This window comes from Zonotrichia leucophrys, chromosome 5, assembly GCF_028769735.1.
Source record: "Zonotrichia leucophrys gambelii isolate GWCS_2022_RI chromosome 5, RI_Zleu_2.0, whole genome shotgun sequence".
Taxonomy (NCBI): domain Eukaryota; kingdom Metazoa; phylum Chordata; class Aves; order Passeriformes; family Passerellidae; genus Zonotrichia; species Zonotrichia leucophrys.
The window spans coordinates 33873577-33893568 of NC_088175.1; the positions used below are offsets into that span (position 1 = coordinate 33873577).

At 41.0% G+C, this 19992-nt stretch overlaps 1 protein-coding gene across 4 annotated transcripts in view; it reads right to left on the bottom strand.

Moving 5' to 3' along the window:
* Positions 1-19992, bottom strand: part of LRP4 (LDL receptor related protein 4) — a 96147-nt gene that overhangs the window by 74636 nt on the left and 1519 nt on the right. For 3 of the 4 annotated variants that reach the window (XM_064714205.1, XM_064714204.1, XM_064714208.1), the window contains exon 1: positions 8540-8734. In XM_064714205.1, coding sequence (XP_064570275.1) covers positions 8540-8624 — 85 coding nt within the window. In that variant the 5' untranslated portion in view covers positions 8625-8734. Of the gene's footprint in view, positions 1-8539; positions 8735-18536; positions 18626-19992 lie in introns of those variants that run through there. The other variant, XM_064714206.1, reaches the window with a different exon arrangement.

Consider the following 19992-nt stretch of genomic DNA (forward strand, 5'->3'; position numbering starts at 1 on the left):
GGTTACCACCCTTGTGGTGGAGACAACTGCTCCGCAATCAGCTCTTCATGACTCAACACCCTCCTGCAGCTGCTGTTCACTGCATCAGGGAAGAAGTCAGATGCAGAGGCAGCCTTCCCCAAGATAGCAAAGGGCCACAACCACATCAACCGGACAAATCTGTCCTCCCCAGTTTCCAAGACAATGCCCAAGAAAACTCCCTTCATCACCTCATCTCTGCATGAATACAGCTCTGAGCTCAACCTGGTCTTTCCTTGTATTTAACTTAGGTCTGTTTGCAGACTAATGACTATTGCTCTTAAAGAACTCCTGACCCAGTGTCTCACTTATTCCTGCATCATGCTTTCTAAGATTTACACACTGAATACTTCTATTTGCGATCCAAGACTAAAATGCAGGTAGTTCTCTAGCATTCCTATTTACCAATGACAATTCTCTCCTGTTTCTTGGCTATTAAAGGCTCCAGAATGGCAGCCTCCAATCTATTTCTCCTTTCCCATACTACAAACTCTCTAGATTTCTCTCACAGACAGACTTGTTATGTTTTTCCTCATGCTAATAGGTACTGTGCTGATTAAGGCCCTTTTTATAAAGGCAGCACAAATTAGCGGCATGTTCTTCAGCCACAAGAAGCTCAACTCAGGCTTTTCAAGAGTAGCAGGCTTCAAAAATCACAGTGAAGAGAATACAGTCTTTGAGGCCTCAAAAACCTAATTTCTTGAATTTGTCAAGCTTGAAGAAGTGGCAAAGTCTGAATAACAAAGAAAGGACAGCAGTAAAGCTGGCTTCCTCCTAACAAATGCAGTTTTAATTCAGAGAATTATCCCACCTCCCAGTTCATCCTCAGAAGCCTGGAACAGAAGCAGGAAATTACAACCCCAAGACTTCTCTCCTTTTTTTTTTTCCCTGCTCTCAGAGCTCCAAAGAAAGGATTTGACTATTCAGCAGTTATGGAAATTCAGAACTAAAATTGGGTGGGAGCACAAAGGAAAAAAAAAAGAAAGAAGGCGTGTCTTTATTTTATTCTAATCCTAGATCCCACGAGACAGTTCTGATATACTGAATGGCTGCACCTTAAGCAAGAACCTGTCCCAGCACTAGCAGCTGTCACCAAGTCAAATGAACTGACAGAGCTGGAGATTCAGGCTAAAGGAGCAGAGTGTGTATTTCCCTCTAACCTCGCACAGTCCCAGGATGCTCCTTACAAGCCTTTCAGAGAAGGCTGAGAACATCAGGTGTCTGTGTTTTAACTGTTCACTACAGTGACTCATTCTTTCACACAGCAATTCTTAATGGGGAAGGGGAAGAGAAGTAGGCTGCTTTTCCAGGAAAGGAGCAATTTTCTGCCACCAGACTTACACTTGTTTCTATATCCAGACTTCTTACCAAACCCGTAGTAATCGCCTATTCTCACTTGATGCTTTTGTCCAAGCAATTATCTCAAAAGTTCTACCTTCTCACTTCAGTTCTGCCCTCCCAATTTCATACACTTTTCCAGACAACATTGTCTGCCAAAATACCTTCTGGGACATCCTACTCAAAAATCCTTCCAGGTAATGTACTCCCAAGGCCAACAGCTCCATCACCACCTCTGTCTGCAGTGGTGGAATGTGGAATCTATCTCATGGGCTCACCACACAGTGTTCTGCTAACAGCCTCCCTTTCCACCTCTGACTCCATTGCCAGGCTCCTAATATTTCATAAAATCACTCCATTAGGTCAGGGACTCTACTGTCACGGATTCCTAACAATTTGTCACATCCTCCTTTTAAAGCATTAGTAAAATAAGTCTTTCCCTGTCTCAGCAGTTAAATTATGCTCAATGCTCATCTTCACTTTCAAAATTTCCATCTTTTATCCTACCTAATTAACAATGCTTTCTGCCATCAGATCCCACATAATTACTCCACTTGGATTTCCTTACACGACTCTTCTGTTCCTCTGCCAGCTCAAGTCCTTGGCTCTCATTTCCAAAATGCCTATCTTTGCTTCTGTTAATATCTATACTCCTATATCCCTTTACCTTCTTCTCATGGTTTACACTACTCTTGCATTTACTTCCTCATCCTTATTTACACCGCTACCAGCTTTCAGTAGTCTTTGATGCCAACTCCTACCCAAAACCTCTCTCTATCATCATTCTAAGAAGTGATTGGAATGAAAAACTTTGGAAGCTTTTCCCATTAAATCAAAGCTAAAGGAAATTTAATTAGAAAGCAATACAATTTTAATATTGACCTTATCTATCCCAGTAGAATTATCATACCCCCTGATCCTTATCAGATGTCAGATGTCCAATTAAGACTATAAAGCCTTTGGGGCAAATGTAGCCCTTCCTTCATGTTACACAGAGCCACGGCACCTAGACCAATCCTTAAGTTAAGAAAAACACCTTGGAAAGTCAAAGAACTTGATTTTGCCAAGGGCAACACCACTCCACTGTGATTTGGAAATTACCAGAGAAGTTAAAAGTCTTCACTCTCTAAAAGTTCAAAATGCAAGAATAGGGTTCCCCTCAAGAGAAATAATGTTGGACCATGTCTGAGAAGAGAGAAGCGGGGTACAGAATGCACTGAAAAGGTTTTTCCATGGTATCTCTAGCTCCTTCCTGCCTCAAATCTCCAAAGCCATCCTTTATCTACTTTGAAACAGCAGGAGAGTCACTTCTTTTTTCCTCGTCTCTCCAGAAGAAGCACAGCAGAAATAAACCTCAAGTGATAAATTATGCACCACTTTTGTGTGGCTGCCTCTTGGCCAGACGGGAAATTTTTCTCCCAAAGCCTTTTGTTTCCAGCTTTGATCCCAGTGTTGGATCCGCTCTGTTCAGCATGGAGGTGAAGGGAGAGCTGACACAGGCCAAGTTCAGGCTTACTGCAAGTCACAGTCAGATCTTCCATTAGCCTTCTCCCCTCCCCCTTTCCAACTGGAACTCTCCTTGAGTTTGAAAAGATCCTATTAAACATTTTCCAGAGGGCCTTACAGAGGATACATTATTTTGATGGATGCCGGGGCTAAAGGAGGAGGATTTCTAAGTACAGTGAAATAATGGAGTTTGTTCTAATGGGTTTAAGAGATGCCCGGGGGCACCAAGTAAGTTCCTTCTCTGCAAATCAAAAACACAGAAGACCAGAAAATGGAGCCGAACAACTGAACGCCAGGAAGCGGGGAAATCGGGCTCTATTTAACTGCTGCTCTTGGTTACAGCCAACTTCAGGCTGCTTGGAAAAACAGCACACACACATATCACTGGCACAAACTTAACAGGAGGAAACAAAGAGACAACAGGGGTCAAACTAGGGGTGGCAAGTAGGAGAAGGATGCAAGGCTGGGTCCCCACCCCCTACCAGAGAGTCGGATCAATTATCCTTGAATACTAACAAGATTTCTGATTAAAGAACTGCTGCTATGCAATAGAAACAGAAAGCTCCAGCAGCTGGGAGGGGCTGTCAGGCAGTAACAAAGAGACACAGAAGACTATGCCCTGCTAGGGCATACTGAGGAAGTCACCATGCTGGTAGCCAGGAGAGGGGTCTCCCCTGGCTGGAGTCATGATAACGTCTCACTGCTGGTAGATTTAACTTCAAGAGTAAAATTCCACCTTGACACTACAGAACATGGGGGCTGTTTTCAGGCAAATATTTTATCTACTGGAAGCTTTGCTGGACAACAGTTCCTTATACAACCTCATCATTACAGTACAGGAAGGTGAATTCTATTCTAACTCTAACCTATTCAGGGCAAAAATCTGGTGCTTTTTACTTCTGAGTATTGCAACAATAGAAAGTTGCTATCAACATACAACAGCTTGAGAAACAAGATCTGCGCTGTCTTTGGTCATACACTTTTTGACAAAACTCCAGCTAGCAGTGCAAACACTGAATATGCACCTACATTGCTGTCCTTTAATCTTAATGGTTTGTGACTTGCTGACTGGTGGCTAATACCAGAAGAACCTAATCACCTAAGAACCTCATGACAGACAAAGCTTCTGTTACTACTTTTCAACCCACAGGTGTGCTAACATGCTTATACCAGAATGCTTAATGTATCTCATACCATCAGAATCGGGCTCATGATACTCCAATCCCTTTTTTTTCTTTATCTTCTATATTAAATTACCTAATTCCCTGACATGAGGAATTTCAGTCATTCACAATTCAGCACTATAAAATTCAACAAACATCAGCTCCATTTGATGTTAATAAAGTCTTTATGAAAACTTCTTTTCCTGCCCTTACACAGTGAGTCTCCTTTCATCTAGGGTCTCAACAGCCAAGGCTATCTGCTGCTCACAGAAAGACTGATTGCAGCTCAAGAGTCCCCCAGACTAGATGCAAAGGCTGGAACACTTCAGCATCTAACAGACAGCTCTGCACAAGAGAGGCAAAAAAACATGCCTGGAAAGCTAAAAAACCCGAACATGAATTCACTCACAACAGGAAGGCAGTCAAATACTCCCAGGTAACAGTCCCAGAGCAACCAGATATAAAGCATGAATAAACCACAAGTCTACAGAATACAAGCTCCTGCATCCATATGCTTACTATCTTTAGTACAAGGAAGTGGAAATCTACAGGCAGAAGAAAGAAGAGATTCAAGGAGCATTACAGTGCCCAGTTTTCACTCAGTAGAGACAACAAAATCCCATAAAAGAGTAATACCTAACCTAACAGCAATGGCAAAGAACCACTGACACCACAGACACAAAAGTAAGAGCCTAACCACCAAAGACATGCGATTCGTGGATGACAATTACATTTAGTGTTTTCTGCCCTGCTTTGTGTGAAACACAGCCAGCCACTAAATACAGTATGTCATTTAAAGGAGTGGGTTTGTTGTATGCCAAAGCTCCAGCTCTGGATGTTTTATCAGGTAAAGCCAGACACCTTAAAAGATGGTCAGTTTAAGTCTAATATATACCATCTGATTATGTAAACCCATATAACAAAACATCACAAATAACTAAGCCACAAATAATGGAGGACTAGAGAAATTAAGTATCCACCTTTCTTTTACATTTCTTTTAATAACACTTTATTTACCAATTCACCCTTTCAAACAGAGTCAGTAAAATTTCTGTGGTTTTATGATCTTTTGACCATCAGCGAGAGAAATGTAAGTATTATTAAAAAGAGAAAAAGTCACAAGCAGCAAAGGAATTAAATGAAGCTGCAGAACATGCACTTACTATATAAACCTATTTTTAAAACCTTGACTGGTTTTTAAGATAATATCTCTTTATCAGGTTTTATAAGTGTTATGAAGCATACATTCTATTGTGTTCGACTGTAAGTTGCATTCTAGGGCAAATGGAGTTGGCCTTGGGCAAGACAATTTCTACTTCACTTCCCACATTTACAAAACAAGGATAATATTTGCCTATTTCACAAGAGTGCACGAAGATTCAAGAGCACTATCAGACTACAGATCATTCTCATAGAATTAATGTTTTAACTATTTTTTAATGTTAATTTCACTAGTCTGGAGAGTATTTACAAGTAAAAACAAAACACAAATCACTTTGATTTCTTTTCTAGTTAACATACAGCACATACTGTTTTCTCGTTTGAACTACAAACAACTGGATAATGCTTGTACCTAACCACTTTTTCCTTCTGTAATTTCAAGGAATACAATGTAGAAAAACAACCACCAGTTTTCTGCAATCACATTTTGTGGCCCACACGGAGAGAATATCCCTTTTCAAGGTTCACAAGACATTCTGGAAATGCAAACACTTTATACAACTATGCACCTATTAATTTTGCACCTATTAATATAAATTGCTGCATACACCCACACTCCCAAGACACAAGAAGAGTTTCTCTATTGCAGAAAACAGTGCTATAGCAGACAACTGAAAGCTTCTAGAAAGAGAATATAAAAGAAAATTGGTTACATATACTAAATAAAACAGTTATGCTAACTTCATACTGGAAGATTTATGCCACATGCTTTTCCACTATGTTTTAGTGGATGGAATTGTCAAAAGCAAAAGAAAAAAAACATCACTTGTCACCAGCTGCAGCACGTTACTCCTCATTTTAGAAATACAGGGAATGCTACTCAGTGCCATCACCACTCTGGAAAAAAAATAGTCAAGATAACTCAGGGTGATCAAGAGATCTCTGAATATCATCCAAATTGATGATTCAGCAAACCCTGGCACTCTCAGCACACCCAGGAAGGACATTATCAGCTCCAAGTTGACAAATGGGTGCTTTACACTTGGCTAATAGCTGCAGAACCAACAGCAATGCCAAGCACAGGCAGTTGAAATTCTGATTCCCAATGCGAAATATACTTCCACAGAAGCAATATGTTTAGGTTTCCAACAATAAAACATAGTCAAGATGTTTCAGAAGTGAAGTTCTGATATTAGCTATGTATTGTTCTGGCAGAGCTCCAGGACCCAAAACAGCAAACACATCAGCCAGACGGGTTCTGTGACATTCTGTATTTATACTAAAACACAGATCATCTGAACACCAGGTCCTTCTTTGCTCCAGCCACCAGCAGTACATGACATGAGCATTAAATTCCCTCTCTATACCTGTTTTTACCTGCAGCGCACTTTTCCAAGAGCTCAAGATACTTGCAGACCTCTTTTGTTGGTTTGGGGATTCTTTGGCACAGACTTATCCAGTTTGATCTGCCACTATCCACTACAAACGAGTCAAAGGTCAGTCTTGCAGACTTGTGTGCTCTACGCTCTCCTGTACTGAGGCAGAGCAGTGAATGACCAAGAGTTTCCAACAGCTTACCTGTTCAGCATCACAACTTCCGTGAATGCTTTGTGACAGTTAAGCTGCACGCCACCCCTGCAGGGACTTCTAAGGGACAACTTGGAAAATTTTCTAGCTAAGTCAAAGAACACGGACTCATCACAAATTTTGGCATTTTCTCTGTCACCTCAATCCTGGTATCTCCTCATGTTTGTCCCTACTTCAAATAGGAAAAAGATTGTTCAGGAATTGTGACCTTATTGCAAAACTGTGTCCTTATTTCCTCATATTTTGATGAAGGAAAGAGGATATTCACTTCTGGAAGCAGCTAGCACGTCCAAACATAAACTCACAGTCACCCGACAAGAGGATACAAAAGTGCACTGATGGGAAAACTACTTGAAAGAGAAACAAACTGCCATAAAAAAAGCATCCTAGAGACATCAAGGAACAACCACCTACTAGCAAACCTGCATTTTACAATCAGACATCCCCCACATGGCTGTTAACAGCCCAGACACATTAACTAAGAGCACCTGGGTAACAGCCAAAACAAAACACATCCAGATCTGTACCTACACTAAGATCTCTCTTTTAGATCCTTCTCACTCCTAGAGGGCAGCTAAGTATCTGTGTGGCATGGGGGAACTCAAGAGTCCTTGCGGCTCCTAAAAAGCAGGCTTTCTGATACACAGCACTACAGCCCTCTCTAGTCAGTCTATCCAAGCTTGCTTAGCACATTCTTCAAAGCTGCCTGCAATTAGTTTTTTTGTTAGAAGAGAAATAATATTACTTGAAACCCAAACTTCCTATGATTGTGCCCTAGGGGCAAAATTTGTAGAATGATGGAGGTCAGCAGCACTACTGCAAATGCTTCCTGTAATTTCAGAGTAGCACAGGAGAAAACGGATGGGTGAAATTATACAGCAGCTGCCAAAGCAGTGAAGGGAAAGAAATGAGGTACGCATCTCCTCTCCACACCCCTCCCCCAAAAGCCTTCTAACTCTTTATAAACAATTTTGCGAACTGTTTGGGTGTTTTCTTCTCCACCGGGCGCATTTGTAAAATCAAGAACCACGGCACAAGACGAAGAAACAGCAGATGTCAGTTGATAGAGCAACCACAAAGCTAAAGTTTTCATGGCGAGACTTGATGAGACTACCTCCCGGCTCGCTAGGAGCGCAGCGAAAGCCTCCCCTCATCACTATTTTTGGTACTCCTGCTCTGGCCCCGCTGTGCCAGGGCGCTGCGGGAGGACTCCCAGTCCCCGCCGAGGCGAGGCAGGTAGCCCGGGGCGCCGCCGCGGAGCCGGGCTGTACCTTTAAGGGGCCCGTCGCGGCGGGTGCGCGGCTGCATTCCTGCTCCGGAGCGGCGGCTGTCCCGACACGCCGGGCACGGCAGCCTGCGAGGCAACCTGCGCGCCCGCCCCGGCCCGGCCCGCCGCTCGCACCGCGGGAACAAAGCCCGCGCCCGCCGCCGCCAAACTTCCGCGGGGGGCAGCGGCCGCGTGGGCTCCCGGGGCAGCGCCTCTCCGCGCCCCGCGCTCCGGCCTGCCGGGGCACTCCGCCGGCTCCAGCCCGCCGCGACACGGCCAAGGCGAGAGCCCCGCGTCCGGGCGCGGGACGGGGCGCGGACAAAGCGCGGCGGGGCGGCGCAGGGCAGGGCAGGGCTCCCCGCCCGGCGGGCGCGGGCAGGTGAGCGGCGCGGCCGGGCAGGGCTCTCCGCCCGGGCGCGGATCGCCGCCGCCGAGCCCGGGACGGCAGCCGGGCCCCCCGCGCTGCCGCGGGGCAGAGCGTGCCGCGGCAGCCGCTTACCTCTGGAGCGGAGCAGCGCTCCCAGCAGCACCAGCAGGAGCTGCGGAGGCGCGGGCAGGAGACAACCCCCGCCGCGCCGCCTCATGGTGGCAGCGCCCCGGCCCCGTGCCCGGGCCGCCCGCAGCGACGTCGCGGGCTCCTCCTGAGCGGAGCACCCCGACACGACCGCCGCTCGCTCCGTCCGCAGCCGCGGCACTCCGGGGCCGGGGGCTCCCTCCCCGCTCCGCCCGCCCAGGCCCGGCCCCGAAGGAGGAGCTCTGCCGGGGCAGCCCCCGCCCTGCTCCCCCCAGCGCCGAGGCACTTCGCAAACTTTCGGCGAGGCAGAGGCGGTCCCGTGGCGGAGGCTCCGCGGCGAGACGCGCACCTCCCTTCCCCACCCCGAGGGGCAGTCGCCCGTCACCTCGGCGGGACCCTTGGGCTCGCCCAGAGCACCCCAGACCCCCTCAGCCCTTGCTCCCGGTACAGCTCCCTCGCCGCGGACGGGGAAGCCCTTCCCAAAGCGGCTCCGGTGCTCGGGGCTATCGGTGTCGGCTCTCCCTGTCCCAACTCCCGCAGCATCGCCCAGGAAAATCGCTCCGGGGTCTCGGCTGCCCGGAGCAGGGCTGCCCGGTATCCTCCGGTCCCAGCCCGCTGCCGCCGCTTCCCGACTTGTGCGAGCTTGCTGTACCCAGGACAAATCGCAGAGCCCTTCGCCCCGTCCTGTCCCCGTTTGCCAAACTCCTTCGAAAGGAAAACGTTCACGAGCCCTTTGCCCAGCATGCAAGTTGCTACTTATGAGAAACGTCTGATTTTTCCCTCCGTTCGTGACAATATTCTGCTATTTGGTGTTTTCCTTATAGCCGCGGTGTCCGAAGGCAGCTGACTACGTATGAATCTCAGGTACCCTAAAAAGAGATGTAGGGTCGTTTCCTGCAGGAGTAGAAATGAACCCTTGGACAATTGCCTTATATTCTGTGCTGCACTAAAAAGCAGACGAGCTTTCTCTGGAGATAACCCTTAGAGCCAGTTTTGTGGTCCTTTTGGCATGATTTGACATTTTAATGCATAGGGACTGTTGTTAAATAATTAATCTCAGTTGATTTCAAAGTATTGACTTGAACAGAAGGCTGACTCAGATAGTCCAAACCCTGGACCACAGAAGAAGATGAGAATTTTGTCAATTCAAAGGGACAGTGATAGAAATTATCTTATTTAAAGCCTTCCCATAGATGAATCCAGAGGAAGCTGCAATTGATCCCATCCTTTAAATAATCACAAGAGTAAGAAAATGACACAGCATGTGATTGAATTATGCCACTCCTAATTAAGTGTAAAATGGTGAAGACAAGGGGTATTATTAAAAATGTCAACGTAAAATTATAACAGGGACTAAGTCTTGACAAATTGTGCTCAGTGAAAAGAGAAAATAATCCAACACAGCTTGACTGAAGAGAACTCCCAAGAGCAGTAACACCACAAGAAACAGTAAGCAGCAAACCATGTTTAAATTCTTCTGTACATGGCCACCAAAATTTTTAGAAAGCAGACTTTTTCTTTATATGCAGAACCACTGCCTCAAGATAGGAATAGATCCACATTAGTGCAAGATGGGCAACGTGTGCAAAGTTGCAGAAGAGTAACAACAAATACAGGTAGTCAAGAGGGACTGCTCAAGGTGAAGAGATTAAAAAACTTCTCTATCCTAATATTGACTTGGAGTCAGTGACAGACTGAGGAACAGAAAGTACACGCCATTATTGTAAAGTAATAAACTTCAAGATACCAGAGTTTAAGATGGCTGAAGGGTAAGAATTCTGAATAGTGGGTTCAAGTTTAGAGACAGAAAACAATAACCTCACACTGACTGGCTGATTGACTAGAATGCAAAACCCTCACTGTATCTCCCTAAAATACAGAGCAACATAACCAAAATTCATTTAAGTTTATATTCTCTACTAAGGCTAGATCATCACGTGGTATAACTCAGAGGAGTCCTTCTGACTTCAGGCCCAGAGAAGCTTTTAGAAGTTTAGGTGCTGAAGTACTGAGTGGGATAAAGAACAGACATAGGGCCCAGAACTTCTTGATAATTATATACTTAGGTCATGGAACAGTCAGCTGTTGAGTGTTTCCCTGTGTTTGAAACAAAAGCCTCTTGAAAAATATTTGTCCTACATACAAATAAATTTACTTGTTAGCTCTTCAGTTCTTCTCTCCCCAGAGAACAAATGTTTTTACCCACTCTGTTAAAGAGTGGTTACCAGTCCTCTGCATCTTGTATTCTGGTAAATCACTTTCCTCTCTTCCTTAAACTATATCTCTGTCTTATTAGTAATTTTGAAATCCCCTGGTGAAATGTTAGAGAAGCACATAGTATTATCTTTCCCAAAAATCTCCTAAATAGGTTGCAGTTGAACAGATGAAAATGTATATTATAAACTTCTCAATTACCTACCTGTTGATAAATACTTTGATTAAATATAGCCCTGATTACATTTGGGATCTTTGAGGAATAATTGTAAAGTAGAGTTATGAAGTGAAAATGGACATTTATGGTAAAAGCAGACTAGTTGCTAAATAATGCTGGTAGAATTTAACCATATGGCTTTGGTCATGCCTCTTTCAGAGCAAATAACTTTAAGATTATGGAAATATCAGAATACACTTCAACCCATGCACAACATAGGTATTTGCTTCTACCCACACCTATGAGGGAGGAGCATCATGAGGTAACCAGCAACAATTTATAGATCACTGATAAGTGATATATAACACAAGTGTTGTGAGACAGATGAGAAAGAAGTAATTAAAATATAATTAACAATTAATTTATATGACAACATGCCCAAGCAAAAAAACTCAACCAGTCATTATAAATGGAACAGGAAGAAGATTATTATCCTATTAACCATTTTGGGACATAATTCAGATACATCCCCTCCAAAAGAAACATTTGAGAAATAAACCAATCCGATGACAGAAAATAAGTGCTATGAAATAACATTAATAGTTTGCATCATTTTCAGGGTGATTTTAAATAACAAACCTGTGTCAGGAAAAAGAAAACCAAGACCATGGTGTCATTGGAAAAAGAAGAAAGGGACCAGAACAAGGTAAGATTGTTAAGGAAAAGAAACTTTATCTATTTTGAAACTGCAAAGATCTTAATAATAGGTTTAAAGAAAAAAAGGGGGAAAGAAAGAAAGAAAAAAAAAAGGTCTAAGTCTTACCTATCAAAGTATTTTTAAAGGATTCAAATGAGCTTTTCCTTGTGAAGATGATTTTCCACACCTCAAGTTTCGTAGAAGAGAATGACACATTGGGTAGCTTAATTGTTGTGTTCAGAAAGGTTTGGAGCAATCGTGTTTTAAATACTTGAGATAGAGTGAATTAATTTCCTAGAATGAAAAACACATGAAAAATGGGCAAAATGCATTTATGCTAAACCAAGTTCCCTTTTTCAAGTAATGTAAAGCTGGCTGTGTGAACAGAAAGCAACAGATATGATACACCTTGCATGGCTTTTGGCATCATCTCACAAGACACTTTCATGGAACAACATTTTAAATACAGATATAAGAAGATGTGCAAGCATCTGATAGAAGGAAACCACAGTGGTCATTAGTCATTATTTATCAAAAGGCACTTCAGATCTGTTTCAAGATGTGTCCTGAGTTCTGTTTTGTCTACTATGTTCACTGACAACTTAAATGATGTAATATTTATGTTTGTAAAATCTGTGCTACAACAACTGATAACCTCAAAACAAAGGCAAAGGGCTGGAAAGACTAGGAAGGATGAGATCAGACACCCCAAATCCTATTCACAAATTGGTCAGATTGTCCAAAAAACAACAAGGAAAAATACAGTAGTTAGAAACATATTATTTTTGGGAAACAGAATGAAAAATGAATAAACTGCATGGAATTTTGGACTAGATGGATACAGCATATCAGGATAACAAACAATAGAAACCAACAGTGCAGCACCAGTGCCAGGAATGTGTTGAATTCTGGAACACCTTAACAGGTGTGTCACATAGGAGACAATTTGATTTCTTAAATTGGCACAATACAGAAGACCCGGGTGGGTACTGTGTCTGATCCCGCCTGAACACCACAGAAACATAAAAACAACTGAAGAGAAACAAGAACATAATATGAACAAGAAATGTATAAATCAATCCCTTTGAGAAAAAGCTGAAAGAATTAGGTATGCCTAGTCAAGATATAAAAGCTTCAAGCCAGATGCAGCTTTCTGATATTTATAAGAGCTAATTACAGAGATGTTGATCAGCCATCCTCTATGGCTCCAGTAGAAAGACATAAAAGAGTCAACTTCATTTGCAACAAGAAATGCTTAAAAGATTTTTCTGATCAGCATTCCAACTGAGGATTTTTCAATAATGGAGCAGACTGTCTAGGGGGACTGTGGAGTCTCTTCCACTGGATTTTCATAAGAACACAATTTGATAAGCATGCTGGTACTAGCCTTGATATGTTTAGTCTTGATGCAGTACAGACTGGACGAGGTGATCTTTTAGAACCCCTAGTGAACTTTGGTTCAACAATAGTTCAGGAAATTCTAACTGTAAAGATAATTACAAACTCTGCACTCTGACCAAATTCTTTTTTACTAGTGACCTCCACTAAATAAACAGAAAAGACAGAAAAACACCAAAATGATAAAACCAGAGGTATTAGACCATGAGATTTTCCAGTGGCCTTTTAAATTTCTTTAGTTATTTCACTGGCACATTATCCACATCAGTTCCCTCTTCCATACCACCAGTGAACTAAAGATGTGGTAGCTTGAATTACCAGGTAAGTTAAAAGTCAGATTTTACCCATACATAGGACAGCTGGGTGTCCAACTTTACTGATGTAAAGAAATATTTTCATTTTCTAAAGAGCTGCGGGATTGACAGCTTTTGCATCTGGTTACCTAGTTTGTAAATTATGGTCTCCATGTTAAATACGTTAAATGAAATTTTAACATTCATTTATATTTTATGTTATCACCTTTTCCTTTGCTGCCTTCCCTTTCTAAGTACTGGCACTACTACTGTGTACCCAGAGATGCTTGTAGGTGTCATAAACATTCAAATACTGTCACCATTGTCCCCTGCAGTGTTTCTCAAGTTATTGCTCACTTATACTTAATAAAACTAGATGCCATCTTCTGCAGTGTTACCACAACTGCTTTCATTCACAAAAATATAAAATTCAGATTAGCAGATGAGAGTTTAGTTGTTACTTAATTTTCTTGACCTTTCATTTAACTGCCACTTTCTAAGCATTCCAATTGCACATTTGTTGTGGGAAACTTTATGATCATCTCATGGGCCACTATTAATTCTACTTTGCAGTGCAGACCAGCAAAACTAAAGATTACATTAAATGGCTACATTCAAAAGCTGAGATATAAAGAATCTTGCAAAAGGTCCTTTGTAATGTAATGTCCAAAGTACAGATTCATCTAACCCCACCCCTTTTTGTGTGTGTGTCTAGAAGGTGGGACAGAAAGCAACTTCTAAGGCCCTTTAATACTTCACTCTAGGGAAAAAAAAAATAATAAGAAGAAAAGGAAACAAAACCATAAGTAAATTGACTTTCAAAATAGGAAAAAAAACCACACAAAACCAAACAACAGACCAAACCAAATCTTTCTTCACGTTTTCTTTGAGATGGTAGCTCCTTCTGTGTTTTTGAAAGCTGGTTCTGCTCCTTCTTTTGCTGGTTCCCTAACATCCTCTATGTAAAAATAATGCAAATAAACACCCTCTTCTATTCCTGATGAGACTCCTCCCTGCAGTGAAATGGCAATTATCCAAGCCTTGCACAATGTCTGCATTGCAAAGGTAGCCTATGGCCTACCCTTAGGAACTGCACAGCTTAATACCTTGACTCTGGCACAGAAAAAAAGGAGAAGAGAAAGAGCTTAAAAGGGAAATGTTCTCTCAAAAGCCAGCAAAAGAAGAATTCAATTTGAAGACAGAAGCCTAGCCACCTTTATTCCACAAACACAAGCAAATGGGTAAGTAGCAAGCTGTATCTCCTAAATTAATTTTTGAGTCCATAGAGAAGCATTTTCTAAAGAACTGAAGACTTGTGTCTTTCTTTGACTTCCAGCTATTAATGTAGTTTGCCATCAATAGTTGCTGTACTCAGATAAGAAGTTTGTGGTAAAAATCAATCACACAATCAGAAAGAAAGGTGACCTTATATCTCAGTATGTGGAACAGCTTAGACGGGCTGAATTTTCCTTTCTTAAAAAACCTGGAATTCATAAATTGGGCCTGTAAAGAAACAAGTAGTCATGGGAATAGATGTGAAAGACAGACATCTTTCTCTCAGCTCTCACACCTTTCTTGTTTGCAGAAGCCACTATGGAGATGTAAAAATGTAGACAGAATGATAAAGAGAGTTTTCTTTTTTGAAGATGATTCACTTCTAATATTTTATTGGCACGATAGGTCTGACAAGTACTGCCAACACAAACAAGATATAACCCTTGAGTGTTTCTGATAAGATGTCAACCATCTGCTTTCCTATCAGGTGGCTGAATCAGAGATACTTCTTAACACCTCTCCCTCTGTCATACTAGCTCTTGAAAAATGGGAGTGAGGGAACAAATTAATTGCTCCCTACGAGCACTGGGTGAGACCTGAATAAAGGCACAGGTGGGAGCAAGATCCAGACTTGCACACTCCCTTCACATGAGTCACCCACATGTATGCACACACATCCAACCTCCCTCACAGTCACATATACTTATGTCCATTTCATTGCAAGTTTAAGATTTTAGAAACTTGACTATTTAACATGATATTAGCATTCTAAGAGTTTAAGGTAATCTGAGTCTGTGTATTGCATTTTCATTTGTTCTTCATTCTATGTCAGTGGAGTTGTAGGTAACTCTGTCAGAGATTTGAGTGAGCAAAACCCCACATTTTTAATGCACAGGGGAAGACCATGTCATAGGGACTATAGGTTTCTCTTGTTTCTGTTTCACATAACTTAGAGCTCACTGAGTATGTTTAGTAAATATTAGAAATGGACTCTAGCCACACAATTTCAAACTCGGATCCACATCTAAACTTTACATACTCAAGGAACACCCTCTTCCTTCACTAACACAGTGTAAAATTTAACACTTAAAGTTAGAACTTTAACAATATTTTCTTAATATCTAATGTTATTATCAGATTCAAATGCAGAATGGTCAATCTATTTTGTTGTGGTATAGAAACTAGAATGATAAAGTTAACAAAGCAAAAGAAAAATTTTAAAATGTTCCTCAGATAAAACTTAATTAGGTCTTAATTCTCTACTATATTCTGAAAAATGTTCAATGCTTCCTCTATTCTGTTTAGAATTAATTGCCATAATCTTCATTTACTGTTTCAGTCTCAGTTGGTTTATATTCTCTCTCACTAAGCGATTTGCTTCTCTTCCTAAGTACTCCAACCATTATATCATCATCTGATCTCTATCTTCTACTCTAGTGAGTCCATAAAGGTGTTACTCTTGAAAACACCTTATGCATTATGTAGCAAAAAGGAAAAAAACATTCACCACTATGTCCTCCTATATGATGGAGTGAATCACCAGGCTACGGATGTGTGTTTTTGCTGGAAAAATATTTTGACTGCAACTCCTGTACAGTGGCAGGGTTCTGCAGTGCTGTCTTCCAAATGCCCTTTTGTGTAGCTTACAGACTTAGAATTTAGCAAGAATTCCACTATTTTAATGAATCTGTGATCTCCACTTTCTTCCATTTTATTGGTTTTTCCCCTTGATTTCATCATTTGCTTTTCCATGCAGATGTTATAAGGCAAAATATTTTCAGGGTACTTTGCATGTGATTAATGTCAGTTCTGCACAAAGTTACACACCTTTCCCATAGGAGCTGGCCACTGCAGCCATCACAGTTACGGCTTCACTTGATCCCCAGACACAACAGCTCACTCCCACTTAGATCTGCCTGCTCTCTTGCACATACATAGAGCCATTTGCTTATTATAATTTTCTCACACAGACACCTTGTCTAATGGATAACAGAGTCTGGCAGCTTATGTTTGCAAGGAACATTCGATAAGTAGAAGCAAAGAATAAAAATCGCTGGCCTTTTTGGGTTACCCCCCAGGACGAGCTAAGTCTTGGCTGTCAGAAATGCTTCCCATGCCAGAATTTCATAGTGATATTTATTTTTACCAGGCATTTTAGACTTTTCTTTTTTTTTTTGTTTGGCATGAGAGATCCTGCAAACTCTGCCAGAAATGGCTGTTTTTCTTCTCTGCATCATTAGTGGGGCGGCATTCCAACAGAGAAGGGTCACTCACTTGGTACTTAAGTACTTTTAAAGATGTTGTCCTTTCCTTCCTGATGAGATAATGGGAACAAAAACTGGAGGAGAGTCTTTCAGCAGTTTGTTCTTACAAAAAAAGCCAACTTTGCTTACTAAACACTAAACTCAAAATCAGAATTTGGACATTGCATTTAATGCATGCCAGGAATCTATTATACAACTTACAGCTACCATTGGTTTGAAAACAAACATGTGGCCTCCCTGAGCCACAGAATCTGTCACCCTACTATTCCCTTTTCTCATAAGCACATCATGCAGAATTCAAAAGTACTCTTATGGCTGAGGAATAGAAGAATATTTCAAGGGTTTTTTCTTCTCACCAACTTGTATTTAAAATCTTGGAGCTTGTTTAGACCTGAATCATCAACAACACAGACAGATCTCAAAATAAGATCAGATCTCCCTTTACTTTTTTCTGTCCACCAGTTCAAGAGGGAAAATAAAATCTTAGCAATCCAGATTAAAATGCAGTTAAACTAGTAAATAAAATAAAAATTATGATGGCATCATGTTCACAGGACAGTTTCCTGTATGCTTATGACATCTTACTAGTTAAGTATATTCCTGACTCAAGACTTGCTGGTACAATTACTGGTGTCACAGTTAAGCTCTGTAATGGTACAAATGCTGGCTACTGAAGAGAGCTGCTGCTGTTACCATGTTAAGTTATCTATCACTAGCTGAAAAACACAGTTGTTTCCAGAATTCATCTTGGCAGATGCTAGGAGAGAGAAATTTGGTGAATTTTATTTCCCTGAAGATCTTAAAGAACAGCCTAAGTCCAATCTGTTTGTCTAGGTTTTACCTGAAGAGGTAGTATTAATACTGCATTATTTGGGAAAATTAATTAATTTACTCGTGCAAAACCACTGTGCTATAAGTAAACCAGACAAAGAGTTCATTCAGTTTGAGAAGGCTCAGATTAGGAGAAGCACTAGAAGTCCTGGATCTTTTTCTGTAAAAGACTTCTGAGGGACCAACAATATAAAAACATGGATTTCATCATGTAATTTCATAATTTTTGGTTTTGGCTGACCTTTTTTATTTAAGATAATCTTATTTTTAGTGTATGTGTTTAGAGAGTTTGGTCATAATCCATATAAATAATTATTAAATCAAAAATTTAATGAGAGGTTTTTATGGGTTTGCAACTGACTCATGAATGAATCATCCAGCTTCAGTACCATTGATTTTTTAAATTACTTACAAAATAGAGTGCTAATTTCCCTTACATGATTTCCAATAATTTACATAAATAATAGCATGTGAACTCCTTATTCTCCATTTCTTCAGATCTCTCCTCAAAACTTATCTCTGCTAATGTGCCCAAAATAATAGATTATCAATAAAGATTGACAGTTAGTTAAGTCAATGTTTTTCTCCTCACAGTATAATTTGTTTTTCATGTGTCTTTTTGTTATCACACCTGCAATTTCATTAATTATTATGTACAAGGAAAAGCTCATCTGGAAAATATGTGGGAAGCCTCGAAGAACACAAAGCACTATCAAAGTCAAAAAAGCTGAGTTCTGCACAAGACAGGCTCTTAGCTAGCTATGTTTTAAAACAGGATAAAGCTTTGGATGCTCAAAGGATAAACAGGAAAGGACAGAGACATTTTCTTAGTGTTTCTGTGAAACTGTCTTACATTGATTTCACAGTCAGATGGAACAATTCCGAAGACTGCCCACAGCTTAGTTCTTTGTACACTGTAGCAACAACATTTCCATCAGTCACCTGAAGAAAAAAAAAGGTTTGTTTCATCTGATACACCCAGTAGGCTGTATTGTAACTACCATAGTAATAATTGTTAAAATTCTAAGCAATTGAAACATTTCATTCCAAGAAAAGTTAAAGAAGCCAGGCAAAGTGATTCAATCTGTTTAAAACAAGGCATTTCCTCTGGAATTTGGTTCTTGCTATCTAGTCCTGTTTATAATTCTATATAATACTCTCTCTGAAAGAGGAGCTGTTTCTCAGGATAACTTTGTCTAATAAAAGGAAAATATTTCAGTTTCACATTGATGGTATAATTCAGGAAGATGAACATAAAATCAGCAGAGTAAGCTAAGAGAGTATCAGAGAGTAAGCTAAGCAATTAATATAGTGGGGGCAAAGTATGTGTTTCTGGAGAAAAACAGAAATCTGATTTTAGCTAAGTTGCTGAGAAACACAAAACTTAACAGGAAAGATTTTCAGTCCATGCATCTTAACATAATAAAGACATTTTATTTCATGACGTAATTTAAATTACACCACTAACTATTTTCAAACTTGTGGTCACATGGACTCATATAACTAAGTTAGCCCAGTTTACTAAACATATGATTTCTGAAACTCTCCTTAAACCACTCTTCAAAGTGAATTAAGCTAAATCAGATCAAGATCACGTTAACTCTGAAAGAGAGTGTGCACAAAATATACCAATGTAATCCAACTGATCCTCCTTGAAAGACTGATTTGGATGCCCAAATGTCCCTGGTAAACAAAATGCAGCAATTTTAGTTACTAGATGTAAGCACCACAGTGATTCCCAGGGTAGATGGTAAAAGTGTACTCCATAGGCTGCCCTGAAGTGAGATCTGTACCTCTGATAATCTACCAAGAGACTGACAAAAAATAATTTTCTTCACAATCATTCTTCCAGCTGGGCTCAAAAGAACATTAAGCCCTTGTTAGATGTGCCCCTCTGGGGGCAGCTATTAAACCTCCAGATGGTTTCCAGTGGCCCAGAAAAACCTTCTGAATTTATTAAAATGCATTAGTCTGGTGTTCTAAAATGAAGTTGGTAAAACAAACTTAACACCTATGGCCAGGCTGGCAGCATTTCTCCCTTTTCAGGTCATGAGGCTGAGGGAACAGGTAAGTGCTGCTGACCTGTTATATCACCTAATCCGGGCTCTGGCAAGCCAAGGGAGAAATAATAGTAAACAGGAAAGTCTATAAATGGCATAAAAATGACATCTTGTTTTTATATAATTTTCTTTTGGTTAACAGTCAGGCACCATTACTACTGAAACTTACTCTTATTAGAACTGCAAATGGGACCAGTGTCCAAAAGGTTTCCTTTAGCTGGTCTGAAGGAAATAACAAAGTCTAACCCA